Here is a 24,350-nt window from a genome sequence, read left to right on the forward strand (position 1 = left end):
CACAGTAAACAGAAAATTATAAAGCTAACAGAATTTCAATAATTTATAGGCTGAAAAGAGAAAGGTTAAGACTTTCAAAATATACAAAACACATATTTATGCAACCAAATTTAAATGATCCCATTTTAAATCCAATTAAATCAATCTAATTTTAGAAAATGCAGGGGTTGGGGAATGACCAAGACAGCAAGGCATAATTAATCACATCCACACTAAACTAGAGTTTCCCCCAAATACTACCTCATAAATGTCTAATGTACAGAGCAAAAATACCATGGATATATAAAAGGATAAATCTGAAACACATACATCTGCACACATCTAATCTGTGAATTGTAGTGAAAGGCAGACCTACTCCTGGACTTCGTAGAAACAACACAAATTTAAGTCCTGTTCAATGTACCACGAATATCAATATGAGCACTTAGGTACTCAACAGGGAATTGTTTTCGAGTGTTGAAACTCAGAGTTGAAAACAAAAAAGCAGAAATTACATGAAAGTGGATTTATGGGTTTCATGGCAAGATTAGCTGGGTAAGAAAAAAAATAATAATCTTTTCATGCTGTGGCACTGATTGTTGGCAGAAGATGGATCATCACACCTCAGCTCCAAGAGTGGTGTTCACCAGCTCCACTACTGTGACATAAATGCCACAGGGCATTACTGACAAAATGGAAGGGCAAAAGCCAGCTTTTCATGGGTGATTACAACTCCAGTCATTTTCTCCTTTCCAGACTACTGATGAAAATTTGACAGAGTAAACAGGAAGTAGTGGAATAGTTGCAACACTTTAGGAATTGGCTGCAACTCCTCTTCATTTGTATAATTTCTCCAAGTCCAGTTTGCCCAAGGCAATCATGGAGGCATAAAAGAACCAAGCAATAAATAGAGAAGAGTGATTAAGAGGGTAAGTTTCAGAATTCAAGAGTCATGCAAAAGTTTACATACAGTCACTACCTGTGTGATTTTGCAAAGATCTCTTAATTGCTTTCATCTTAAGCACTGGTAAAACAGGGATTATAAAACAGTCACAAAAGTGCTGCTCTCAAAAAGTTCTTGTGAGGACAAACGAAATGTCTGTAGTGTTTATCACAGTATTTTTCACTTAAATTGTAATAAACATCATCATCATCTCGGCCTGAATTTATTATTCTTAAACATTTTGGATTTTTTTTCTCTGTTCTTAACGTTCACCAATTTCTTCCTATGAATACTAGAAAAAATAATTTCTTTCCAATCTTCTTCGTACTATCACATAAAATGTTTAACCTCAAAGTATTAATAGAATTTAGATGTCCTTGAATAACCTGATATCGGGAAGATTTTGTGAGTCTATCATTATAGTCTATATTTACATTTTTAGGAAGTGTCCAAAGTACAAATATTCAACTTAAACAGAAGAGATTTAAATGATATCCATTTTTATAAAGCTTTACTGTTCAATGTAGTATCCATCAGCCAAATGTGACCATTGAGCACTTGAAATGTAGCTTAGACTAAATTGAGATGTTCAATAAGTACAAAGTACACACTGGATTTCAAAGACTTAGTACATAAAATGTAAAATATTTCGTTCATAATTTTTCATAGTGATTACATATTAAAATATTTTGAGCTGGGTGTGGTGGCACATATCTGTAGTCCCAGCTATTCAGGAAGCTAAGGAAGAAAGATTACTTGAGCCTAGGAGTTCAAGTAGCTGAGCCTGGGCAAAAGAGCAAGACCCCATCTCTTAAAAAAATAAATAAATAAAAGATATTTTGAATAAGAGTTAAATAAGGTATGTTATCAAAATTAATTTCACTGAGTAATTTAAAATTATATATAATTATATATGTGGCCTACATTTGTTGCTCTCATTACGATTCTACTGGATAGCATTACTGTATAGTGAGGTCACAATGACATAAAACAATCAAATAGTTCTCTCTGGAGGACTACGTACACCTACAGAATAACCAGATGACTTGCCCTGACTTCTATTTGCTACACTAACATCAATCTCTGCCAGTCATAAGCAAAATACAGGCTGCAATTAGGCCGACTAAAGGAAATGCTTCAAGTTTACTGTAAATGTGCTGGTTTTTACAACATTTTACTTGGGAATCAAGTTTTTATATTTAAGCCATAGTTTGCCATTTACACTATTAGGGAAGCAATCTTGAATTCTCATTAGCTTGGTAGTAACCTGAATTGTTTCTCTGGGGACAAAGAAAGCTGTGACATGTTTATCTGCGAGGCTTTGGGGCTGCTTGGCCAACCTCAACCTCAATACCTAATTGCAACTGTCCATTCTCTCATTTGTAAGAAGCCACAATAGACAGGATGCAAATGTGGCTTACAGCAAAGTCCTAAGCCAGAGTGGAAAGAATTCCTCCCTCATCCTCAGGGGGTATTACTCTGCCCTCTCTCCCCACCAGCAGACAGAGTTTCTGAGGTTCATAAAACAATAACATATAAAACACATTTCCATTCTTTGTCAAGCGTTTCCCAGTATTCTCAAGCCTAAAGAGGTTAACACCATTTACTCCTTTCTATCTGGCAGATTATAGTTTATCATATTTTTTAAATTAGCATAAGATAAAAAAGCAGTGAAGAAAGCATCACAAATAATCAAAACTGATCTCTGCATCAAAGAAACATATTTATTTGGACCATTAAAAAGTAAGCTAATACATCTTTCAAAATGAAAGTAATCTCCTACATCATTCCATAAAAGTATACCAAGTTCCAATACAGCCTTTTCACATGAAGCCAGATGTAATAATAGCACAAATGGAAAAACAATTTCAGGAAGAGGAAATAAATGTTTCTATACATTACCCATATATCTATATTTTGCAATCACAATTTTACCCACTTTGGGTGTTTAAAAAAAAAACCCCTGTCCACATAAACTAGGCCACTCAGACATGTAGAAAGCACAGTTCCTGCACTTTGGATTTGTTGGGTGGGTAGGAAATCAAAGGAACCAAAGCTACAATATATCGTTTCCTGCAGTGAAGGATATCACAGGAAAATTCAGTCAACAGCTGTCACCACTGAAATTGAAATGAGTTTGGGTTTTTTTCTCCAGCTAAATCCCTAGTAAATGATATCCAACTTGTATTAGCCCAGGTGATTTTCCCTGCAGTTATTCCAAATGAGAACACAATCAATAAAATTCTGTTTTAAATTGGTTGAATGTAGATTATTTTTCCACAAGCATAAATTTTATTCAACTTTACTTTAAAAAAAAGTCTCTGCAGAAAACTACCATCAGACAACATGCAGTACAATGATCTATTTTTCTTTATAACTGGGAGAAATTGTATGATTCCAAGAGGCTAAAATATCCAATAAAAATCAGGACCATATGGGTTTCCATATCAGGTAGGAGCTATAAATGGTACAACTGCTACTTTATTTTATGTTTCCCTCATCTTCCCCATGTGGCCCATATTTTCCTATTTATTCCAAGTTATAACCAAAATCCAATGAACTCCAAGATAAGTGAAAGTTGCATCTCATTTTTCTATAAAAATATCTGTACATTTGTCAAAAGACATTGAACTATACCCTTTAAATGGGTGGATTTGTGTATAAACTGTACCTCAATAAAATTGATTTTAAAAGTAAAATACACACATACACCCCTGTAATATATATTCAAACTACAGCTTTTCATTGGTATTTTCACCACATAACTTTAAGACCCCCAACAAACATATCTATTTTCATGAGTAAAAATTTTATGTTCCTTTACTCTCTATATTCTTAGCATATATTGTGGTAATATAATTAACCCTAATACAGATGGTTTTGGTTTTGGGTTGGGTCCAGGATAGTCAAATGACTACAATAAAGAAAGGATTCATAATAGGGTAGTCATGAAAAAGTGAGAGGTTGAGGGAATAAAGTTCCAACATCCAGCAAAATTAATACATTAAAATGATAGACAACGTCTTCCCATTCCCCCACAAATAATTTACACAATGTGGAATGCTACGGAGATGAGCTATTACACATTTATGGCATTCTAGGATTATCCCCTCACATTTGTTCCCCAATAACTGCCACAATGTTTTGGGAGCTTTGGTGGGGGGTGCTGGAACAATTAATGAGGTTTATTATTAAAAGTCAGAGTCCAACAGTCGCATTACATCCTTTCCTTATATGCCACTTCAGTCTCACATAGCCATTGACAATGCCTCATAATGTTTAAGGGTTTCACTTCATAGATCAAAACAGCAAGGTATGTAACAGTTTTGTTTCTGGTTTTGTTTTTGAATACAAGTGGTCAATATTCGAATAAGTTGTTGCGGGAAGTCAGGGACCCCAAACAGAGGGACCGGCTGAAGCCATGGCAGAAGAACGTGGATTGTGAAGATTTCATGGACATTTATTAGTTCCCCAAATTAATACTTTTATAATTTCTTATGCCTGTCTTTACTGCAATCTCTAAACACAAATTGTGAAGATTTCATGGACACTTACCACTTCCCCAGTCCATACCCTTGTGATTTCCTAGGCCTGTCTTTACTTTAATCTCTTAATCCTGTCAGCTGAGGAGGATGTATGTTGCCTCAGGACCCTGTGATAATTGCGTTAACTGCACAAATTGTAGAGCATGTGTGTTTGAACAATATGAAATCTGGGCACCTTGAAAAAAGAACAGGATAACAGCAATTGTTCAGGGAATAAGAGAGATAACCTTAAACTCTGACCTCCAGTGAGCCAGGTGGAACAGAGCCATATTTCTCTTCTTTCAAAAGCAAATGGGAGAAATAAAGCTGAATTCCTTTTCTCAGCAAGGAACATCCCTGAGAAAGAGAATGCCCCCCCGGGGGTAGGCCTATGAATGGCCCCCCTGGGCGTAGCCGTCTCTTATGGTCGAGACTGCAGGGGTGAAATAGACCCCAGTCTCCCATAGCGCTCCCAGGCTTATTAGGAAGAGGAAATTCCCACCTAATAAATTTTGGTCAGACCAGTTGATCTCAAAAACCCTGTCTCCTGATAAGATGTTATCAATGACAATGGTGCCTGAAACTTCATTAGCAATTTCAGTTTCGCCTCAGTCCTGTGGTCCTGTGATCTCGCCCTGCCTCCACTTGCCTTGTGATATTCTATTACCTTGTAAAGTACTTGATGTCTGTGACCCACACCTATTCACACACTCCCTCCCCTTTTGAGAATCCCTAATAAAAACTTGCTGGTTTTTGCGGCTTGTGGGGGCATCACGGAACCTACCGACATGTGATGTCTCCCCTGGACGCCCAGCTTTAAAATTTCTCTCTTTTGTACTCTGTCCCTTTATTTCTCAAGCTGGCCGATGCTTAAGGAAAATAGAAAAGAACCTGCGTGAATATCAGGGCAGGTTCCTTGATAATAAGTCATTGGTAAGAAAAAGAGGGAGCACTTCTGAGATCACACAGAGGAATAGAAAGTACTCTCTGTCCTCCATGATTAGTTCCTGACTGCATAAAGAAAAAGTCCCATGTCCCAAAACAAAAGATAAAAACAGCAGTACATTTCTACAAAGATAAAAAGCATTTCTTTATCATAGTTATCCTTTGGAAATGACAGAAAATCCATCAGTTTTTGTCCAAATTAACATCTCATTCAGTCTCAATATTTAGCAGCTTGGAAAACGGAATTAAAGGTAAAATTTTTTAAACTGAAAGTTTCTATAATTCACTCATCCATTCATTCACTTATTCATTCATTCAAGTGTTTACTGAGGTCCTATTATTCATTCACTTATTCATTCATTCAAGTGTTTACTGAGGTCCTATGCCATTCTTATACGTAATGGGGAGATAGTGGTAAACAAGATGGCCAAATTCCTTCATCTCATGGAGATCATACCCTAGGCAAAAAAATACTGAACAAGCAAACAAAACGATCATTCCAACTAGTGATGTTGCTGTGAAGAAAACATAACATAGTGAGAAAATATTATAAAGCACTTGTGAGGGTGACTTTACATTGGATGATTAAGGACACGCCTCAATAAGACCTGAGAAGATGCACCGCTATACACATTTTTGTTTCCACCAATGTACACATTTGATGACTATTCCTGGTAGATTGTATGTATGCAGTAAGTCAAGAACCAAGATATCGCTACTAAAAGTGGGCATTTAAAATTCATCTTGTATTATCCTTTCTAGCACTACTTTCCAAATAGTAATTAGAAACAATTGAGAGTGCATTAAACTTTTGGTGAGTCTTGGTAGTCTGCCTTTCCTCAGCTCAATTTATTGAATTTTGTTTTGTGTTTACTCTGAGTAAACAAAGGTTAATTGGTTCTGGAATGCCAAGGGGTGCTCTTAGGTTAACTAAACATTTAGACTCACAAGACTATGCCATAGGCCCCTTGTGGCATCAGTTTACTCGGAAAGATCCAGGACAGGAATCACAGCTTGCTAGCTGGGCAGCTTCAAGTATTCCTCTTCCATGGAATCCTTACCACAGTCCTGCACAGGTGGACAGCTCATTCAGGTACAGAGGCAAAATCCCCACCAGTAGAGATGTGAGAGCTGCCCTGACTTAGGAGCCTCATGACTCTCAGTGGCCACAATTGCTTATAACCGCTCCATACGTACAGCTTTTCCAGGGCTACCTCAGATTTGAAACTCTAAGCCCCACTACTATGATTTTTAAAAAATATGTAATTATTTAAATATATTTCAAATACAATACGGAACTACACTATCAAATACAGTAACCATTAACTAAAATTGGTTACTGAAATTAACATTTTAATTAATTAAAATTAAATAAAATTTAAAATTCAGTTCTTTAGTAGCACTAGCCATGTTTCAAATGCTCAATAGCTGTAAGTGGCTATTGGCTACTGGATTAAACAGTAGAGGTATAGAACACTTCCATCATCACAGAAAGTTCTATTACATAGCATTCAACAAGTTACTTTTTGTTGCTAATATATCACAAATACTGCCACAATGCTTTCTCAGGCCTTTTAAGAATATTATTTCCCATAACATCATTATTATTTTGTACTTTGTTAGTGTTTTATGACTAACACAGTGTAAAATCACTAATTTTCTTTGTAACTTAACCAGAGAGCGATCAATGTTTTAAAGAAACCCAATGAGTGAAGAATAGGAAATTTAACAACTGCAGATATTAAAACTACTAAAAAAGCATAAGAAATCATAAATTTTACTTTCCAGCGGTATCTTGCTTCTTGACTTACTGCATACATACAAGGCTCCCAGTATCCTGTATCCACAATCCAGAAATTCCTGAGAAACTTTGGAGTCAGAGGACTAAGGGAAATCTACAATGTCTGGCTGGAGTTAAGCTACAAGACCACTGTGACAAGCAAAGTTTCATTATTTCCAGGATGCTACATGCTCTCATATAATCACATACCTTCACTATGCCAAGAGTCATCATGATTATAATTACTTTAGTTAAAATTCTTTTTTTACTAGTAACTATTCAGTCCTACAAAGGCAGAAATAAATGTATCCCTAGAACCTAACACCATGTGAGGCAACCAGTAAGAGTTCCTTTAATATGTGTTCAATAAACGTAAATAAAACAAACTCTTAGAATGCTAAAAGGTGTGTGAGCGTGTATTACTGAACAGCTCTCACACAAAGTACCTCAGTACATCTCAGCCACTATATGTAACCTCATTACCAAGTCTACTATTTACAGCAGTGTTTATTTGCCTTGTTCTAGGTAGCTTGGTTGATAAGACAGGAAAGATTTTTCTATCTTCCTTCAGTATCATTTAAAAGAAAATCAGTAACTTTTTATATTTCTGTTAAGAACTCATTTCTTATACCTTTTTTCAACTTTAAGATATATTAAACTAGCAAAGTGAATTAACTACAAAACTCCAGGAAATGTTAGTATTCTATATAAATTAAGAATGGTGACTTACATGTTAAATTGATGAAAAGCGATACAAAAAGCTGTTTTCACTCCATACTCCCACCTCAAAAGAAAACCTTCACTATAAGAGGCTGAATCAGTGACCCTCTAAATATGCTCTGATTCCTGGATCCTCTGAATGTGTTAGGTTACATGGTAAAAGGGGCTCTGCAGATGTAACTAAGGTTAAGGATCTTAGATGAAAAGATTATCCTGGATATCCCTGTAGTCTGATCTAATCGCCATGGGCCTTTAAAAGCAGAAAACTTTCTCAGGTTGGAGGCAGTGTGACACAGCAGCATAAGTTAGAGAGATGTGAAGCATGGGAAGGCTCTGAGATGGGACCCACGGGCAAGGACTTCAGAGGCCTCTAGCAAATCATGGAAAGTATGAAAAGGAATGTGGGCAGCCTCTAGGAGGAAAGAGCAGGCTTCAACTGACAGCCAGCATAAAAACAGGATCTCCAACAACTTAAATAACCTTGGAAGTAAATTCTTCCCCAGAGCCTCCAGTAAGGAATATAAGCCTTGCTGACACCTTGATTTTAGCCTGGCAAGACCCATGTCCGATTTCTAACCTACAGACTGTGAGATAATAAATGGGCATTGTTTTAATCCACTAAATGTGTGGCACTTGTTAAGGCTGGAATAGAAAACTAATACACTGGTCACCTTTTATTTTCTTTATATAAAAATGCTAGTGTCGTTGCTAAATATCAGGGAATATATATACAATGTACTTACGCACACAGACATATGACACAAGTGATTTTTAAATATTCTAAAGGAGTGTTTGAAAAAATGGCTATAAAGGCTCTAATCTACACACGCTAATAAGCTTTAACATTTGGCTTCCTCAATTCCACCTTTTTCAAGTCACTCGTTCACTTGTTAAGAAATCTGCCACTTTCTCACTTGGGCAAGATGGCATTTTTAAACTAATGAACTTCCCTGTATTTTCAAAGCTATACACCACCTAGGCTGCTGCTGTTCTTTGTTCTTATCTCCATCTGATCTGCTGGAAAACATCTATGCTACAATTCCTTCTACATAAAGTTACTATAGTATTTCTTCTCAGTTACTTTGCCTGAACACACAGAAACTGTTCACATTCTATAATTTTTCGCCACAGGTTTATTCAACCCCAAAAGCTATACATAGCTGATAAAATGGCAATGGCTAAGTAAAAGTAAATATATCTATTCTTGATTGACTATTATGCACATACTTAAAATTAGAGTCATGAAAATCAATTTTCTACTTTATTACCTAGTTATAACATGTTAAGTGAAAATTTTAAAAGTTAACCACTTTATAATTACATTAAAGTATGCATCAAGTTCACAAAAGAAGCTTAGTGGTGGTTGCATTAGGGAGGGAGGTGATTTTATATATTGTGACTATACATTTTACCAAAAACATTAAACGACATTAAATTTGTAACATAATCCATATGCAGATACTGCTTCTTATAAGACTTCCCATGACTCTTTACTATCTACTTAACTTGCAACAACTATTCCGGTGCAGCCTTGGGTATGTGTGTGGGTGGGGAGAGGGGGGACTGTTTATAAATTTTGGTCCTCTTTCCCCTTAAAAATATAAACATCTTGAGTTAAGGGACCACATCTATTAGTTCTTTTGTACATAATCAGTACCAATTATAGTGCCCTTAACACAACGGGCTGATTCTAACAAAATGCTGACTATTCACAAGTATACCTCTAAGAAGGCATTAACATTTTCCATACAGATGTGAAAAAATTGTAATTCAAAGGTGACAATGGAAAACAATATATTCTAATTTATTAATATCTTACACAGCACCTGGAAAGCCTTCACTGTAATCACTGAACTAAAAGCTCGTGCTGCTGCATGTAGAAAAGGAAATAAATGTTCAAGGTACTGCCAGAGACTGGAAACAGGTGATGAGAAAGAGCTAACAAACAACTGAAGCATGTGGACCAGGCTAATGAGGCTTTCATTTCAGCCCTCAACTGATGAAGCCCTTATCTACTAAACCATTTACTGGCATTTATTTTCATATTTACCACAATAGACACACGAATGCCCACACAATTTTCTGATTTCAAAATGAGAACTAATTCAAAAAGAAAACAATGATAGCTGTACCACTTTGGATAGTAAGAAAAGCTTTCTTACAGAGATTACATGTCTGATAAAAAATTTGTGAAAGCATATTCTTTAGAAAAATAAGCAGAAATGTGTGCATATTAACCAAATGTACTGCCTTCGGAAAAGGAATTTTACAAAAGTAGTAATAATACCAACTGAAGGAAGATGCTTTTATTACTTTAAATGATTTTAAAATAAAGGTTTGTATAAACATCTGCTTGCGAAATCAGTATGCACTAAAAGTTAATCCATATGATGCAGTCCAACTACTTACTATAAGTAATACTTGTCTTTCTTAGCTTGTTTTATCTTTGTTTGATTTCTAATTCATTCTTGGGCTGAAATATGCTCACAAAATTGTGGCGTGACAAATACACATTTTAAAAATGAGTTATTCTTTAATGACAAAACATTAAATAATAGCAATTTTTTTTTTTTTGAGACAGAATCTTGCTCTGTTGCCCAGCCTGGAATGCAGTGGCGCAATCCTGGCTCACTACAACCTCTGCCTCCTAGGTTCAAGTGATTCTCCTGCCTCAGCCTCCTGAGCAGCTGGGATTACAGGTGCACGCCACCACAGTGGGCTAATTTTTGTATTTTTAGTAGAGACAGGCTGGTCTCAAACTCCTGGCCTCAAGTGATCTGCTTGCCTCAGCCTCCCAAAGTGCTGGGATTACAGGCGTGAGCCACCACGTCCAGCCAATAATAGCAACTATTACAGTGACTTATAATATGCTATCCCCCAATGCACTTCATATCTTGAAGTGAAGGGATAAAGGAGGGAGATACATACACTGTAGGCGTTATTTTTAAGGGAAAAAAATTCTCAATCACACAACTAAAAGTTATCACATGTATAATATGGGCTGCAAGTTTTCCTCTCTAGTTGCACCTATTTATACTTCATATTTATAAGTGAGATAATAAATAAAAATAAACATATTTATCATACACACTTGCTAGCCTAATACCATTTTTATAAATATTATCCCATGGTACCATCATTAGGATAGCAAAGATACTTATTTACAATAAACTTCTACATTCATGGGAACATATTCCAAGACCTTTATGTATCTCCAAACTACCAAATCAGTGAACGATATAATTCACCCTAGAAAATGCAGTGATGTATAACCATGAGAATGACAGTAAAGCCACAATGAGATGGAGGCTCCTTAGATTACATATCTAATCATATGCAATTTGGTGAAAGCAGAAATAATGATTTATACAAATTCCCTCTAAACTTTATATTATTGTAAGTCTAAGTAAGTTTATTTCTTCCAATAGAAAAGTTCCTGGTATCAATTTTGAAAAATGGTATAGTCTTATGAAATAATTAATTCATCTCTTTTGAGGAGAGGGAAAAGCAGTATTTTTCATTAGAAAAATTAGGTTTTCTTGGCTGGTGCATGGTGAACACGGTGGCTCACACCTGTAATCCCAACACTTTGGGAGGCTGAGGCACGCAGAACACCTGGGGTCCGGAGTTAGAGACCAGTCTGGCCAACATGATGAAACCCCATCCCTACTAAAAATAAAAAATCAGCTGGGTGTGGTGGCACATGCCTGTAGTCCCAGCTACTCAGGAAGCTGAGGCAGAAGAATCGCTTGAACCCAGGAGGAGGAGGTTGCAGTGAGCCGAGATCATGCCATTGCACTCCAGCCTGGGCGACAGAGTGAGACTTTGTCTCAAAAAAAGAAAAGAAAGAAAAAGAAAAATTAGGTTTTCTTAATGAGAACATCATGAGGCTCCATCATCAACCTGTAAAATAGGGATTATGATAAATAACCATCTGCCATCCACACTGGATTGTTCTGAGTATGCACCAAAAAGCTAGGTTGGAAAGTACTTTTTAAACTCCAGTCAATTTGACTTCTTGGCCCATCCCCTTATACCCCTTCTAAAACATTGCCCCTTCAATTATTCCCTCTTACTCCCATACTACTCATTTCTGCCTTAACCTGTAAATATGCTCATCTTACCAATCTTAAGGAAAAAAGAAAACACTTTCTTCAACCATGAAGCTCACAGATGCAGTCCTTTTTCCTTACATGTCCTCAGAATTAAGCTCTACCAAGAGTAGCCTACTCCTTGTATCTCCACAGCCTCATTTCTTATTTATTCCTCAAATCCTCATAAGACTTGGACTTGTATCCATACCATTAGCACCCATCATATCACTATCCTTTTTTGTTCAAGCCTCCTCCCTGGTGTTTTTACTGGTTTCTCATATCCCAACTCCCGCACTGCCCATCACAAGTCATTTAAACACTGATATTCTGTGGGTTCGATTCAGAACCCTTCACCCTTTTCTTGTCTCTCTATACTCTCTTCCTGAGTGATCTCAACCATTCCCTTTATTTTAACCAAGACCTTAGCAAATGTCTCCCTGATGTAAACCTCACTCTTCAACTGTGGGTCTGTATTCAACTACTTATTAAAACATCTCTCACATATGTCCCCACAGGTATCTCAAGCTTAAAATGTCTGAAACTACTGAAATTACCATCTAAGCAATCATATTCATTCCCTAATTGCCTTGTCTTCCTTTCTTTATTCTCCTTCTTAGTTAATGACAATATTATCCCTCAAGTGAGATTACAGTTCAGTCCATTCAGCCTGAGAAAGCTGACTAAGAATAAAACAAACAAACAAAAAAAGAATAAATTTCAGTCCAATCTGAGCTCCCACTGTGAGCCACTGTGCTAGAATGCACGGAAACCAAAACAATTAAGTTATGGCCTGATTACTTAAGGAGATAATTCCACGAGGGAGACAGTTCAATTAACAAAATTATGTACATTGTATTTAATTCTGATAGAAAATGTTACAAATTTTATAACTTGTTCGAACAAGTGCCTATCTCTCAAATGAAATCAAACCCAACTCCCTGAAAACAGAGATTGTGTGTTTTCTTTTAATTCTAAGCACATAACGGGCACTAAGTAATTAATGAGTGAATGGACGATACTAATGAATTAAAAACACAGTTGTACTGCCATAAGATATTCAAGCACGATGTTTTTCTGTACCTGAGAATTGGATTCAACTAAAACAGTTTGGACACATCACTTCTGCAGTCTCAAAATAATATATATTGTTAAGCAATATTCTAGATTATTTGATTGGCAGTGTTACCCTAATTCTCTTCAAGTCTCCAAATCCTGTAAAATGATTTGAGAATTTCTCTGTATTGCTACTTCAATTTTTACAGGTATTTGTATTATCTCCCAAATTAGTTTTATTGACAAATTTAATTAAAATGCTACTCATCATTCCTCTTTCCTCATTAGAGGCAATAAACAAAATTAGACCTAATAATGATCTCAGTATCAACCTCCTAATGTCCATCCGCCTCTAGGTAACATTTAAATTACACAGTTCATGCAAATCAATTTTTTTCTAACAAAATTATTATTAGAATCTCTCAAATCAAATATTATTATTTCCTATTTAGAACTAAGCAAAAAGAAAGATAAAATAAAAACATTACATTTAGACAAGCAAAAGCAACAATTCAATATTCTTGAAAGGCGTATCACAAGGTTACTTTGTAGAACAGGAAGTGTCAAACTATGCACATCAGCTGCCACCCAACATATAGATGTCTCTGACATGGTAATAAAATGAGAAACCATTTTGTTTAATAATAATAAAAAAGCAACAGCAGTGGGTGCACATTACATGCAGCATCTAGTCCTGGTTGCCTAGCAACAAGTCATGAGTGAAATCCACAGAGCACAAAAGCCCTTAAATGAATGTACAGTTTGTGCAACTTTCAAGGACTCGAAGAGATGTGTCAGTAGTTAATTTAAATTCTAGCTGGCAATTACCATACTCAGATGGAGGAAGGAGAATCCATCATTATCTCTCAGAATCAACTGTGAGATTAACTAGAAGCTAGATTCTACCCTTTAGGTTTTTACCTTTTGAACCAGTGGTTTTCTAGGAAAAAAATTTTGACAGTATGATTTATAAATTATAAAAACTTTATGCAGAAAGAAACAACAAAATTTCACCAATATAACTTGCATTCATTCATTCAACAAAACATATAATACCTATCACACACCAGATACTGTCTCCGCTATTGAAAATACAAATATGAACATCACTTTACAAGCTTTCAAGCATATTATAATGGAGAAATCAAACAGTAAACAAATAATAACAATATCACAAATTCTGTAATACAGAGGAAGGCATGGGATATTATGAAAATATCTATAAAAGACTTCCAATTCAGACTACAGAGGTGAACTAATTAATGGTCAGGGAAAACGTATCAGAAGAGGTAACGTCTGAGAAGAGTTTTAAAAGTCAAGCAAAAGTTGTTATAAAAGTGGAGCATGAGGGGAATATAAATAGATTTGCGTATTTATATACATCTACAATATACTTTAAATATATATTTCTAAAATATATATTTTTCTATTTAAAATATTTTAAAATTATATTAAATACATTTAAAAATCTTAAAATTATATTAAATACATTTAAAACGTTTTAAAATGATATATATTATATATCTATAAATTTACATAAATAGAAGTGGCAAAAGGAAAAATATTTGTAAGGCTGTAGAGGTGAGTAAGCAAAAAGCATGTTGTGTTAAAGGAACTTCACAGCATTTGGTGAAATTAGGATCTCGGAGACAGACAGCCCAGGCCTCTTCCAGAAGGACCTCTTATGCCAGGCTAAGAAGTTCGGACTTCCTCCAGAATGAAATTGGAGAGGCAGAGATGGGTCTTAAGCCAATGAATAATATAAACACATATGGCAATGATGCGAAATATATTAGAAAGGGCAAAGCAAACAGACAAGAGGCCATGATAGCAAGAGATATACTCGAGAGATAAAATTGCCAACAGAATTGAATGCGGCAGGTGGGCATTAAGCAAGAGACTCAAAAATAATTTCTGAGATTCTTAACTCACTAACACAGAGCTCTAGTAAATTTAACAATCATGTATAAATGTTGTTATACATAAAAATGTATGCTATTCTGTCCCTGCTGAAATACTAGACTTGATCAACCCTCCCTTCTTCCTAACCCAACAAAACAATTAAACAAAGGTTAAAAAGCTGTCTGGGAAGGAATAGTTACTAGAGAGAGGAAGAAAAGGCAAGGAAAGCAGAGAGGGGAGGAAGAAAGAAAGGAAAAATAAAGAAATACTAAGAAAGAAAGAGAAAACTAAAACTAAAACTTTCTGGTGAAAGTAAAAATCTATCCACACTTCTGAAAGAGAAGTTTAAAAAGAATTTTTCAAAACCATAAAGGAAAACACTATTGGTGCTTGACTACATAAAACCTGAAAATGTAGGTATGTTGACTACTACAATTTTAGAATTTTAGAAAAAAGTATGTAACAAATACAACAAAGAGTGACTATCCTTTAAAGTATGTAAAAGCAAATAAGATCAGGAGATGCTATTAATAAGTGAGCAAAGAATACAGGTAGTTAATCCCACCTCAAAAATAAGGAAAATGAATTATTATTACCAACAAAATGCACAGGATCACAATAGTATCTCTATGTCTAACCTATTAGCAACTTTTTTGACTGCCCTATCTTGTTCAGAGTATAGTTACATGGCAGTCTTATACAAATATGTGTATAGGTAGAATAAGATTTTGAAAAAGAAATATACATATACACTTAAGTCTTTAAAATGGTTCACACCCTTTGACAAAGTAATTCCAATTCTGAAAACCTACCCTAAGAAAATGATCTAAAATACAAATAAAGGTTAACATATAGCATTATTTTATAGTAGGAAAAAAAAACTGGAAATGGTCTAAAGCTTCCCAAAGGGAGATAAATATGCTATAGTACAGATACACAAGAAAATATAATGTCACTAACAATAATGTTTTTAGAAAGATTTCAATACTGAGCTACTCGGGAGGCTGAGACAGGAGAATCGCTTGAACCCAGGAGGCAGAGGTTGCAGTGAGCCGAGACTGTGCCACTGCACTGCAGCCTGGGCAACAGAGTGAGACTCCGTCTCAAATAAAAGAAGGGAAAAACCAGACACTAGAAAAATATACATCTGTTTTTTTTCTTAGGTAGGAGCCAAGATGGCCGAATAGGAACAGCTCCGGTCTCCAGCTCCCAGCCCCAGCGACACAGAAGACGGGTGATTTCTGCATTTCTGCTTGAGGTACCGGTTTCATCTCACTAGGGAGTGCCTAACAGTGGGTGCAGGACAGTCGGTGAAGCGCACTGTGCGTGAGCCGAAGCAGGGCGAGGCATTGCCTCACTCGGGAAGCGCAAGGGGTCAGGGAGTTCCCTTTCCTAGTCAAAGAAAGGGGAAGCAGACGGCACCTGGAATATCGGGTCAGTCCCATCCTAATACTGCGCTTTTCCAACGGGCCTGGAAAACGGCACACTAGGAGATTGTGTCCCGCACCTGGCTCGGAGGGTCCTATGCCCACGGAGTCTCGCTAATTGCTAGCACAGCAGTCTGAGATCAAGCTGCGAGGCGGCAGCGAGGCTGGGGGAGGGGCGCCCGCCATTGCCCAGGCTTGCTTAGGTAAACAAAGCAGCCAGGAAGCTCGAACTGGGTGGAGCCCACCACAGCTCAAGGAGGCCTGCCTGCCTCTGTAGGCTCCACCTCTGGGGGCAGGGCACAGACAAACAAAAATCTGCAGAACTCCACAGACTTAAATGTCCCTGTCTGACTGACAGCTTTGAAGAGAGTAGTGGTTCTCCCAGCACGCAGCTGGAGATCTGAGAACGGTCAGACTGCCTCCTAAAGTGGGTCCCTCACCCCTGAGCAGCCTAACTGGGAGGCACCCCCCAGTAGGGACAGACTGACACCTCATTCAACCCGGTACTTCTCTGAGACAAAACTTTCAGAGGAACTATCAGACAGCTGAATTTGTGGTCTCACGAAAATCCGCTGTTCTGCAGCCACCGCTGCTGACACCCAGCCAAACAGGGTCTGGAGTGCACCTCTAGTAAACTCCAACAGACCTGCAGCTGAGGGTCCTGTCTGGTAGAAGGAAAACTAACAAACAGAAAGGACATCCACACCAAAAACCCATCTGTACATCACCATCATCAAAGACAAAAAGTAGATAAAACCACAAAGATGGGGAAAAAACAGACCAAAAAAACTGGAAACTCTAAAAAACAGAGCACCTCTCCTCCTCCAAAGGAACGCAGTTCCTCACCAGCAACGGAACAAAGCTGGATGGAGAATGACTTTGATGAGTTGAGAGAAGAAGGCTTCAGACGATCAAACTACTCTGAGCTACGAGAGGAAATTCAAAACAACAGCAAAGAAGTTAAAAACTTTGAAAAAAAATTAGAAGAATGGATAACTAGAATAACCAATGGAGAGAAGGGCTTCAAGGAGCTGATGGAGCTGAAAGCCAAGTTTCGAGAACTACGCGAAGATTGCAGAAGCCTCAGTAGCAGATGCGATCAACTGGAAGAAAGGGTATCGCTGATGGAAGATGAAATGAATGAAATGAAGAGAGAAGGGAAGTTTAGAGAAAAAAGGATAAAAAGAAATGAACAAAGCCTCCAAGAAATTTGGGACTATGTGAAAAGACCAAACCTACGTCTGATTGGTGTACCTGAAAATGATGGGGAGAATGGAACAAGTTGGAAAACACTCTGCAAGATATTATCCAGGAGAACTTCCCCAATCTAGCAAGGCAGGCCAGCATTCAGATTCAGGAAATACAGAGAACGCCACAAAGATACTCCTCGAGAAGGGCAACTCCAAGACACATTATTGTCAGATTCACCAAAGTTGAAATGAAAGAAAAAATGTTAAGGGCAGCAGAGAGAAAGGTCGGGTTACCCACAAAGGGAAGCCCATCAGACTAACAGCTGATCTCTCAGCAGAAACTCTACAAGCCAGAAGAGAGTGGGGGCCGATATTCAACATTCTTAAAGAAAAGAATTTTCAACCCAGAATCTCCTATCCCGCCAAACTAAGCTTCATAAGTGAAGGAGAAATAAAACACTTTAAAGACAAGCAAACGCTGAGTGATTTTGTCACCACCAGGCCTGCCCTAAAAGAGCTCCTGAAGGAAGCACTAAACATGGAAAGGAACAACCGGTACCAGCCACTGCAAAAACATGCCAAATTGTAAAGACCATCGAGGCTAGGAAGAAACTATAGCAACTAACGAGCAAAATAACCAACTAACATCATAATGACAGGATCAGATTCACACATAACAATATTAACGTTAAATGTAAATGGGCTAAATGCTCCAATCAAAAGACACAGACTGGCAAACTGGATAAGGAGTCAGGACCCATCAGTGTGCTGTATTCAGGAAACCCATCTCACGTGCAGAGACACACATAGACTCAAAATAAAGGGATGGAGGAAGATCTATCAAGCAACTGGAAAACAAAAAAAGGCAGGGGTTGCAATCCTAGTCTCTGATAAAATAGACTTTAAACCAACAAAGATCAAAAGAGACAAAGAAGGCCATTACATAATGGTAAAGGGATCAATTCAACAAGAAGAGCTAACTATCCTAAATATATATGCACCCAACACAGGAGCACCCAGATTCATAAAGCAAGTCCTGAGTGACCTACAAAGGGACTTAAACTCCCACACAATAATAATGGGAGATTTTAACACCCCACTGTCAGCATTAGACAGATCAACGAGACAGAAAGTTAACAAGGATATCCAGGAATTGAACTCAGCTCTACATAAAGTGGACCTAATAGACATCTACAGAACTCTCCACCCCAAGTCAACAGAATATACATTTTTTTCAGCACCACACCACACCTATTCCAAAATTGACCACATAGTTGGAAGTAAAGCTCTCCTCAGCAAATGTAAAAGAACAGAAATTATAACAAACTGTCTCTCAGACCACAGTGCAATCAAACTAGAACTCAGGTTAAGAAACTCACTCAAAACCGCTCTACTACATGGAAACTGAACAACCTGCTCCTGAATGACTATTGGGTACATAATGAAATGAAGGCAGAAATAAAGATGTTCTTTGAAACCAACGAGAACAAAGACACAACATACCAGAATCTCTGGGACACATTCAAAGCAGTGTGTAGAGGGAAATTTATAGCACTAAATGCCCACAAGAGAAAGCAGGAAAGATCCAAAATTGACTCCCTAACATCACAATTAAAAGAACTAGAAAAGCAAGAGCAAACACATTCAAAAGCTAGCAGAAGGCTAGAAATAACTAAAATCAGAGCAGAACTGAAGGAAATAGAGACACAAAAAACCCTTCAAAAAATTAATGAATCCAGGAGCTGGTTTTTTGAAAAGATCAACAAAATTGATGGACCGCTAGCAAGACTAATAAAGAAGAAAAGAGAGAAGAATCAAATAGATGCAATAAAAAACGAAAAAGGGGATATCACCACCGATCCCACAGAAATACAATCTACCATCAGAGAATACTACAAACACCTCTATGCAAATAAACTAGAAAATCTAGAAGAAATGGATAAATTCCTCGACAAATACACCCTCCCAAGACTAAACCAGGAAGAAGTTGAATCTCTGAATAGACCAATAACAGGTTCTGAAATTGTGGCAATAATCAATAGCTTACCAACCAAAAAGAGTCCAGGACCTGATGGATTCACAGCTGAATTCTACCAGAGGTACAAGGAGGAACTGGTACCATTCCTTCTGAAACTATTCCAATCGATAGAAAAAGAGGGAATCCTCCCTAACACATTTTATGAAGCCAGCATCATCCTGATACCAAAACCTGGCAGAGACATAACCAAAAAAGAGAATTTCAGACCAATATCCTTGATGAACATTGATGCAAAAATCCTCAATAAAATACTGGCAAATCGAATCCAGCAGCACATCAAAAACCTTATCCACCATGATCAAGTGGGCTTCATCCCTGGGATGCAAGGCTGGTTCAACATACACAAATCAATAAATGTAATCCAGCATATAAACAGAACCAAAGACAAAAACCACATGATTATCTCAATAGATGCAGAAAAGGCCTTTGACAAAATTCAACAACCCTTCATGCTAAAAACTCTCAATAAATTAGGTATTGATGGGACGTATCTCAAAATAATAAGAGCTATCTACGACAAACCCACAGCCAATATCATACTGAATGGGCAAAAACTGGAAGCATTCCCTCTGAAAACTGGCACAAGACAGGGATGCCCTCTCTCACCGCTCCTATTCAACATAGTGCTGGAAGTTCTGGCCAGAGCAATCAGGCAGGAGAAAGAAATAAAAGGTATTCAATTAGGAAAAGAGGAAGTCAAATTGTCCCTGTTTGCAGATGACATGATTGTATATCTAGAAAACCCCATTGTCTCAGCCCAAAATCTCCTTAAGCTGATAGCAACTTCAGCAAAGTCTCAGGATACAAAATCATGTACAAAAATCACAAGCATTCTTGTACACCAATAACAGACAAACAGAGAGCCAAATCATGAGTGAACTCCCATTCACAATTGCTTCAAAGAGAATAAAATACCTAGGAATCCAACTTACAAGGGATGTGAAGGACCTCTTCAAGGAGAACTACAAACCACTGCTCAATGAAATAAAAGAGGATACAAACAAATGGAAGAACATTCCATGCTCATGGGTTGGAAGAATCAATATCGTGAAAATGGCCATACTGCCCAAGGTAATTTATAGATTCAATGCCATCCCCATCAAGCTACCAATGACTTTCTTCACAGAATTGGAAAAAACTACTTTAAAGTTCATATGGAACCAAAAAAGAGCCCGCATCGCCAAGTCAATCCTAAGCCAAAAGAACAAAGCTGGAGGCATCACGCTACCTGACTTTAAACTATACTACAAGGCTACAGTAACCAAAACAGCATGGTACTGGTACCACAACAGAGACATAGATCAATGGAACAGAACAGAGCCCTCAGAAATGATGCCGCATAGCTACAACTATCTGATCTTTGACAAACCTGACAAAAACAAGAAATGGGGAAAGGATTCCCTATTTAATAAATGGTGCTGGGAAAACTGGCTAGCCATATGTAGAAAGCTGCAGCTGGATCCCTTCCTTACACCTTATACAAAAATTAATTCAAGATGGATTAAAGACTTATATGTTAGACCTAAAACCATTAAAATCCTACAAGAAAACCTAGGCATACCATTCAGGACATAGGCGTGGGCAAGGACTTCATGTCTAAAACACCAAAAGCAATGGCAACAAAAGCCAAAATCGACAAATGGGATCTCATTAAACTAAAGAGCTTCTGCACAGCAAAAGAAACTATCATCAGAATGAACAGGCAACCTACAGAATGGGAGAAAATTTTTGCAACCTACTCCAGAATCTACAATGAACTCAAACAAATTTACAAGAAAAAAACAAACAACCCCATCAAAAAGTGGGCAGAGGACATGAACAGACACTTCTCAAAAGAAGACATTTATGCAGCCAGAAAACACATGAAGAAATGCTCATCATCACTGGCCATCAGAGAAATGCAAATCAAAACCACAGTGAGATACCATCTCACACCAGTTAGAATGGCCATCATTAAAAAATCAGGAAACAACAGGTGCTGGAGAGGATGTGGAGAAATAGGAACACTTTTACACTGTTGGTGGGACTGTAAACTAGTTCAACCATTGTGGAAGTCAGTGTGGCGATTCCTCAGGGATCTCGAACTAGAAATACCGTTTGACCCAGCCATCCCATTACTGGGTATATACCCAAAGGACTATAAATCATGCTGCTATAAAGACACATGCACACGTATGTTTATTGCGGCACTATTCACAATAGCAGAGTTGGAACCAACCCAAATGTCCAACAACGATAGACTGGATTAAGAAAATGTGGCACATATACACCATGGAATACTATGCAGCCATAAAAAATGATGAGTTCGTGTCCTTTGTAGGGACATGGATGAAACTGGAAAACATCATTCTCAGTAAACTATCGCAAGGACAAAAAACCAAACACCGCATGTTCTCTCTCATAGGTGGGAATTGAACAATGAGAACTCATGGACACAGGAAGGGGAACATCACACTCCGGGGACTGTTGTGGGGTGGGGGGAGGGGGAGGGACAGCATTAGGAGATACACCTAATGCTAAATGACGAGTTAATGGGTGCAGGAAATCAACATGGCACATGGATACATATGTAACAAACCTGCACATTGTGCACATGTACCCTAAAACCCTAAAGTATAATAAAAAAAAAAAAAAAAAAGAAAGATCTCAATACTAAGGGAAAAAATATTACAATATTTATAAAAATGGAAAAAATAGTCACATAAACTATAATTTCAACACTAAGTAAAAAACAACAACGACAACAACAACAACAAAAACATAGAAAGGGCAGGGTGCGGTGGCTTATGCCTGTAATCCCAGCACTTTGGGAGGCTGAGGCAGGTGGATCACCTGAGGTCAGGAGTTCGAGACCAGTCTGGCCAATATGGCAAAACTCTGTCTCTACTAAAAATACAAAAATTAAACAGGCGAGGTGGCCCACACCTGTAATCCTAGCTACTCGGGAAGCTGAGGCACAAGAATTGCTTGAATCTGGGAGGCGGAGATTGCAGTGAGCGGAGATGGCACCACTGCACTCTAGCCTGGACGACAAAGCAAGATTCCATCTCAAAAAATTAAAAATTAAAATTAAAATTAAAAAACATAGAAAGGATAAATATTATTTCTAAGTAGTAATGATAGATTTTTCCTTTTCCTTTCCTGTATTTTCTAACTTTATTTTTTAAATAATGAGACTATATTATTTTTGTATTTAGAAACAAACTCCATCCAACTCATCTATCCTCAATAAAAGTATGCCTTAACCTTGTATTTACGTAAATAGCTCATTCATTTGAGATCTTTCTGTAAAGTTAGTTATCTCCACTCATTTAACTTAAACTTATCAAGCAGTTCAGCACACTGTTGTTGAATTAAAAGAGCTTTCTACAGTGCTCTAAAGTCAAGGGTAACAAGTACATGGTATTAAGAACTTCAATTTGAATAATGGAATGAAAGCAAAAAAAAAAATAAGTTTTTAGTAATTGAAGGGGTTTCACCACTTTAATATACTTTATTCACTTTACTGCACTTGGATTTATAAGCATAACAAGGCTGTGCCTTTATATTACCTGAGGTGGTTGAGCAGAGGCTGAAGTCTTTCATCAGACTGCACAGCAGGCAAGGACCTGGCTGTTAACTAAAAGCAGGGAAGAAAATTAGTAAAAACAGCAAAGGCCAAACACTGAACATATTTGAATACTAAATGTAAAACGAGCTGAAGGGCAGATAGGGAGGCAATACTTAAAAATATAAGGTTCTATTTCTCTTTTTTCAAATCAAGAAATTATATAAAAACCTGACACATTACGTGATCAAAGCTAGCTAGCTACACGGTTCTAAGGACATAGGGTATGTCACTAAGTTTAAAAGTAAAGAAAAAGGTGAGCAAAACAGAGAGTAAAAGGGAGTGTCCTGAGTTCATGAAAAAAGCATTCACTTATGAGACTATTATCTTTGTAAATAAAAATGGAAAAACTTCTAAATGTAAAATTGTATAACAACCAATCCTGTAGCACTGAGTCCTAAGATGATGAATAAATTGGGAAGATAAATTCTGATTTATAGCTAAGCCACTGTGAAACTGGTTACATACAGAAGTGTATGTACTTCATTCTGTCAGCCATATGACTATAAGGAACCAAGGATATCTTTTAAGTATACAGAAGCAACTCAAAGTATTTAATATTGAAATATGACCTCAAACTGAGCTAGGAAATAAGAAGTCAGAGCCAATACTGTGTACCAACTTGACAGCATATCATCAAAATGTGAATTTCTGATCTATTTTATTACAACAATATTAATTATATATCTATGTATCTCTATTCTTAAGAGAATGCCTTTTTATAAGAATTTGACACAAGGAAATTAAAGACATTCATTCAAAGTAATCAGATAGCTTGAGGTAAACTTAATAAAACATCAAAACAAAAATAAAAGATAAATCTCTTCAGGATTCAATTATGATCAAAATGGTTCTCATATTTTACTAATCAATCATTTAACAATTCACAAAAAAGAACCTTAAGACAAGCAACAAACTGAAAGATATCCTTTGGGTTTATACAGTGTATCCTCTCTTTTTAATTTTTTTCATACATTAATTATAATTTCCTAAAAATGGAAGACATTTAATTCATCCAATCTAATTTTTATATTATGCAAATAAAACTATCACCTAAAAATCTTTTATATTTTTGAAAAAAAAGTTGACCAAAGTGCCATATTCTGATAATAATGGAGAAGCTTTCCCAATTTTGTACAAGAGTCAAC

At 37.0% G+C, this 24,350-nt stretch overlaps 1 protein-coding gene across 1 annotated transcript in view; it reads right to left on the reverse strand.

The window, feature by feature from the left end:
- The window catches only part of PRIM2 (DNA primase subunit 2), a 315,579-nt gene that overhangs the window by 103,866 nt on the left and 187,363 nt on the right, over positions 1-24,350 (reverse strand). The window contains exon 8 of the mRNA XM_003254106.4: positions 23,147-23,214. Coding sequence (XP_003254154.2) covers positions 23,147-23,214 — 68 coding nt within the window. The remainder of the gene's footprint in view (positions 1-23,146; positions 23,215-24,350) is intronic.

Source organism: Nomascus leucogenys, chromosome 22a, assembly GCF_006542625.1.
Source record: "Nomascus leucogenys isolate Asia chromosome 22a, Asia_NLE_v1, whole genome shotgun sequence".
In the NCBI taxonomy this organism is placed as follows: Eukaryota; Metazoa; Chordata; class Mammalia; order Primates; family Hylobatidae; genus Nomascus; species Nomascus leucogenys.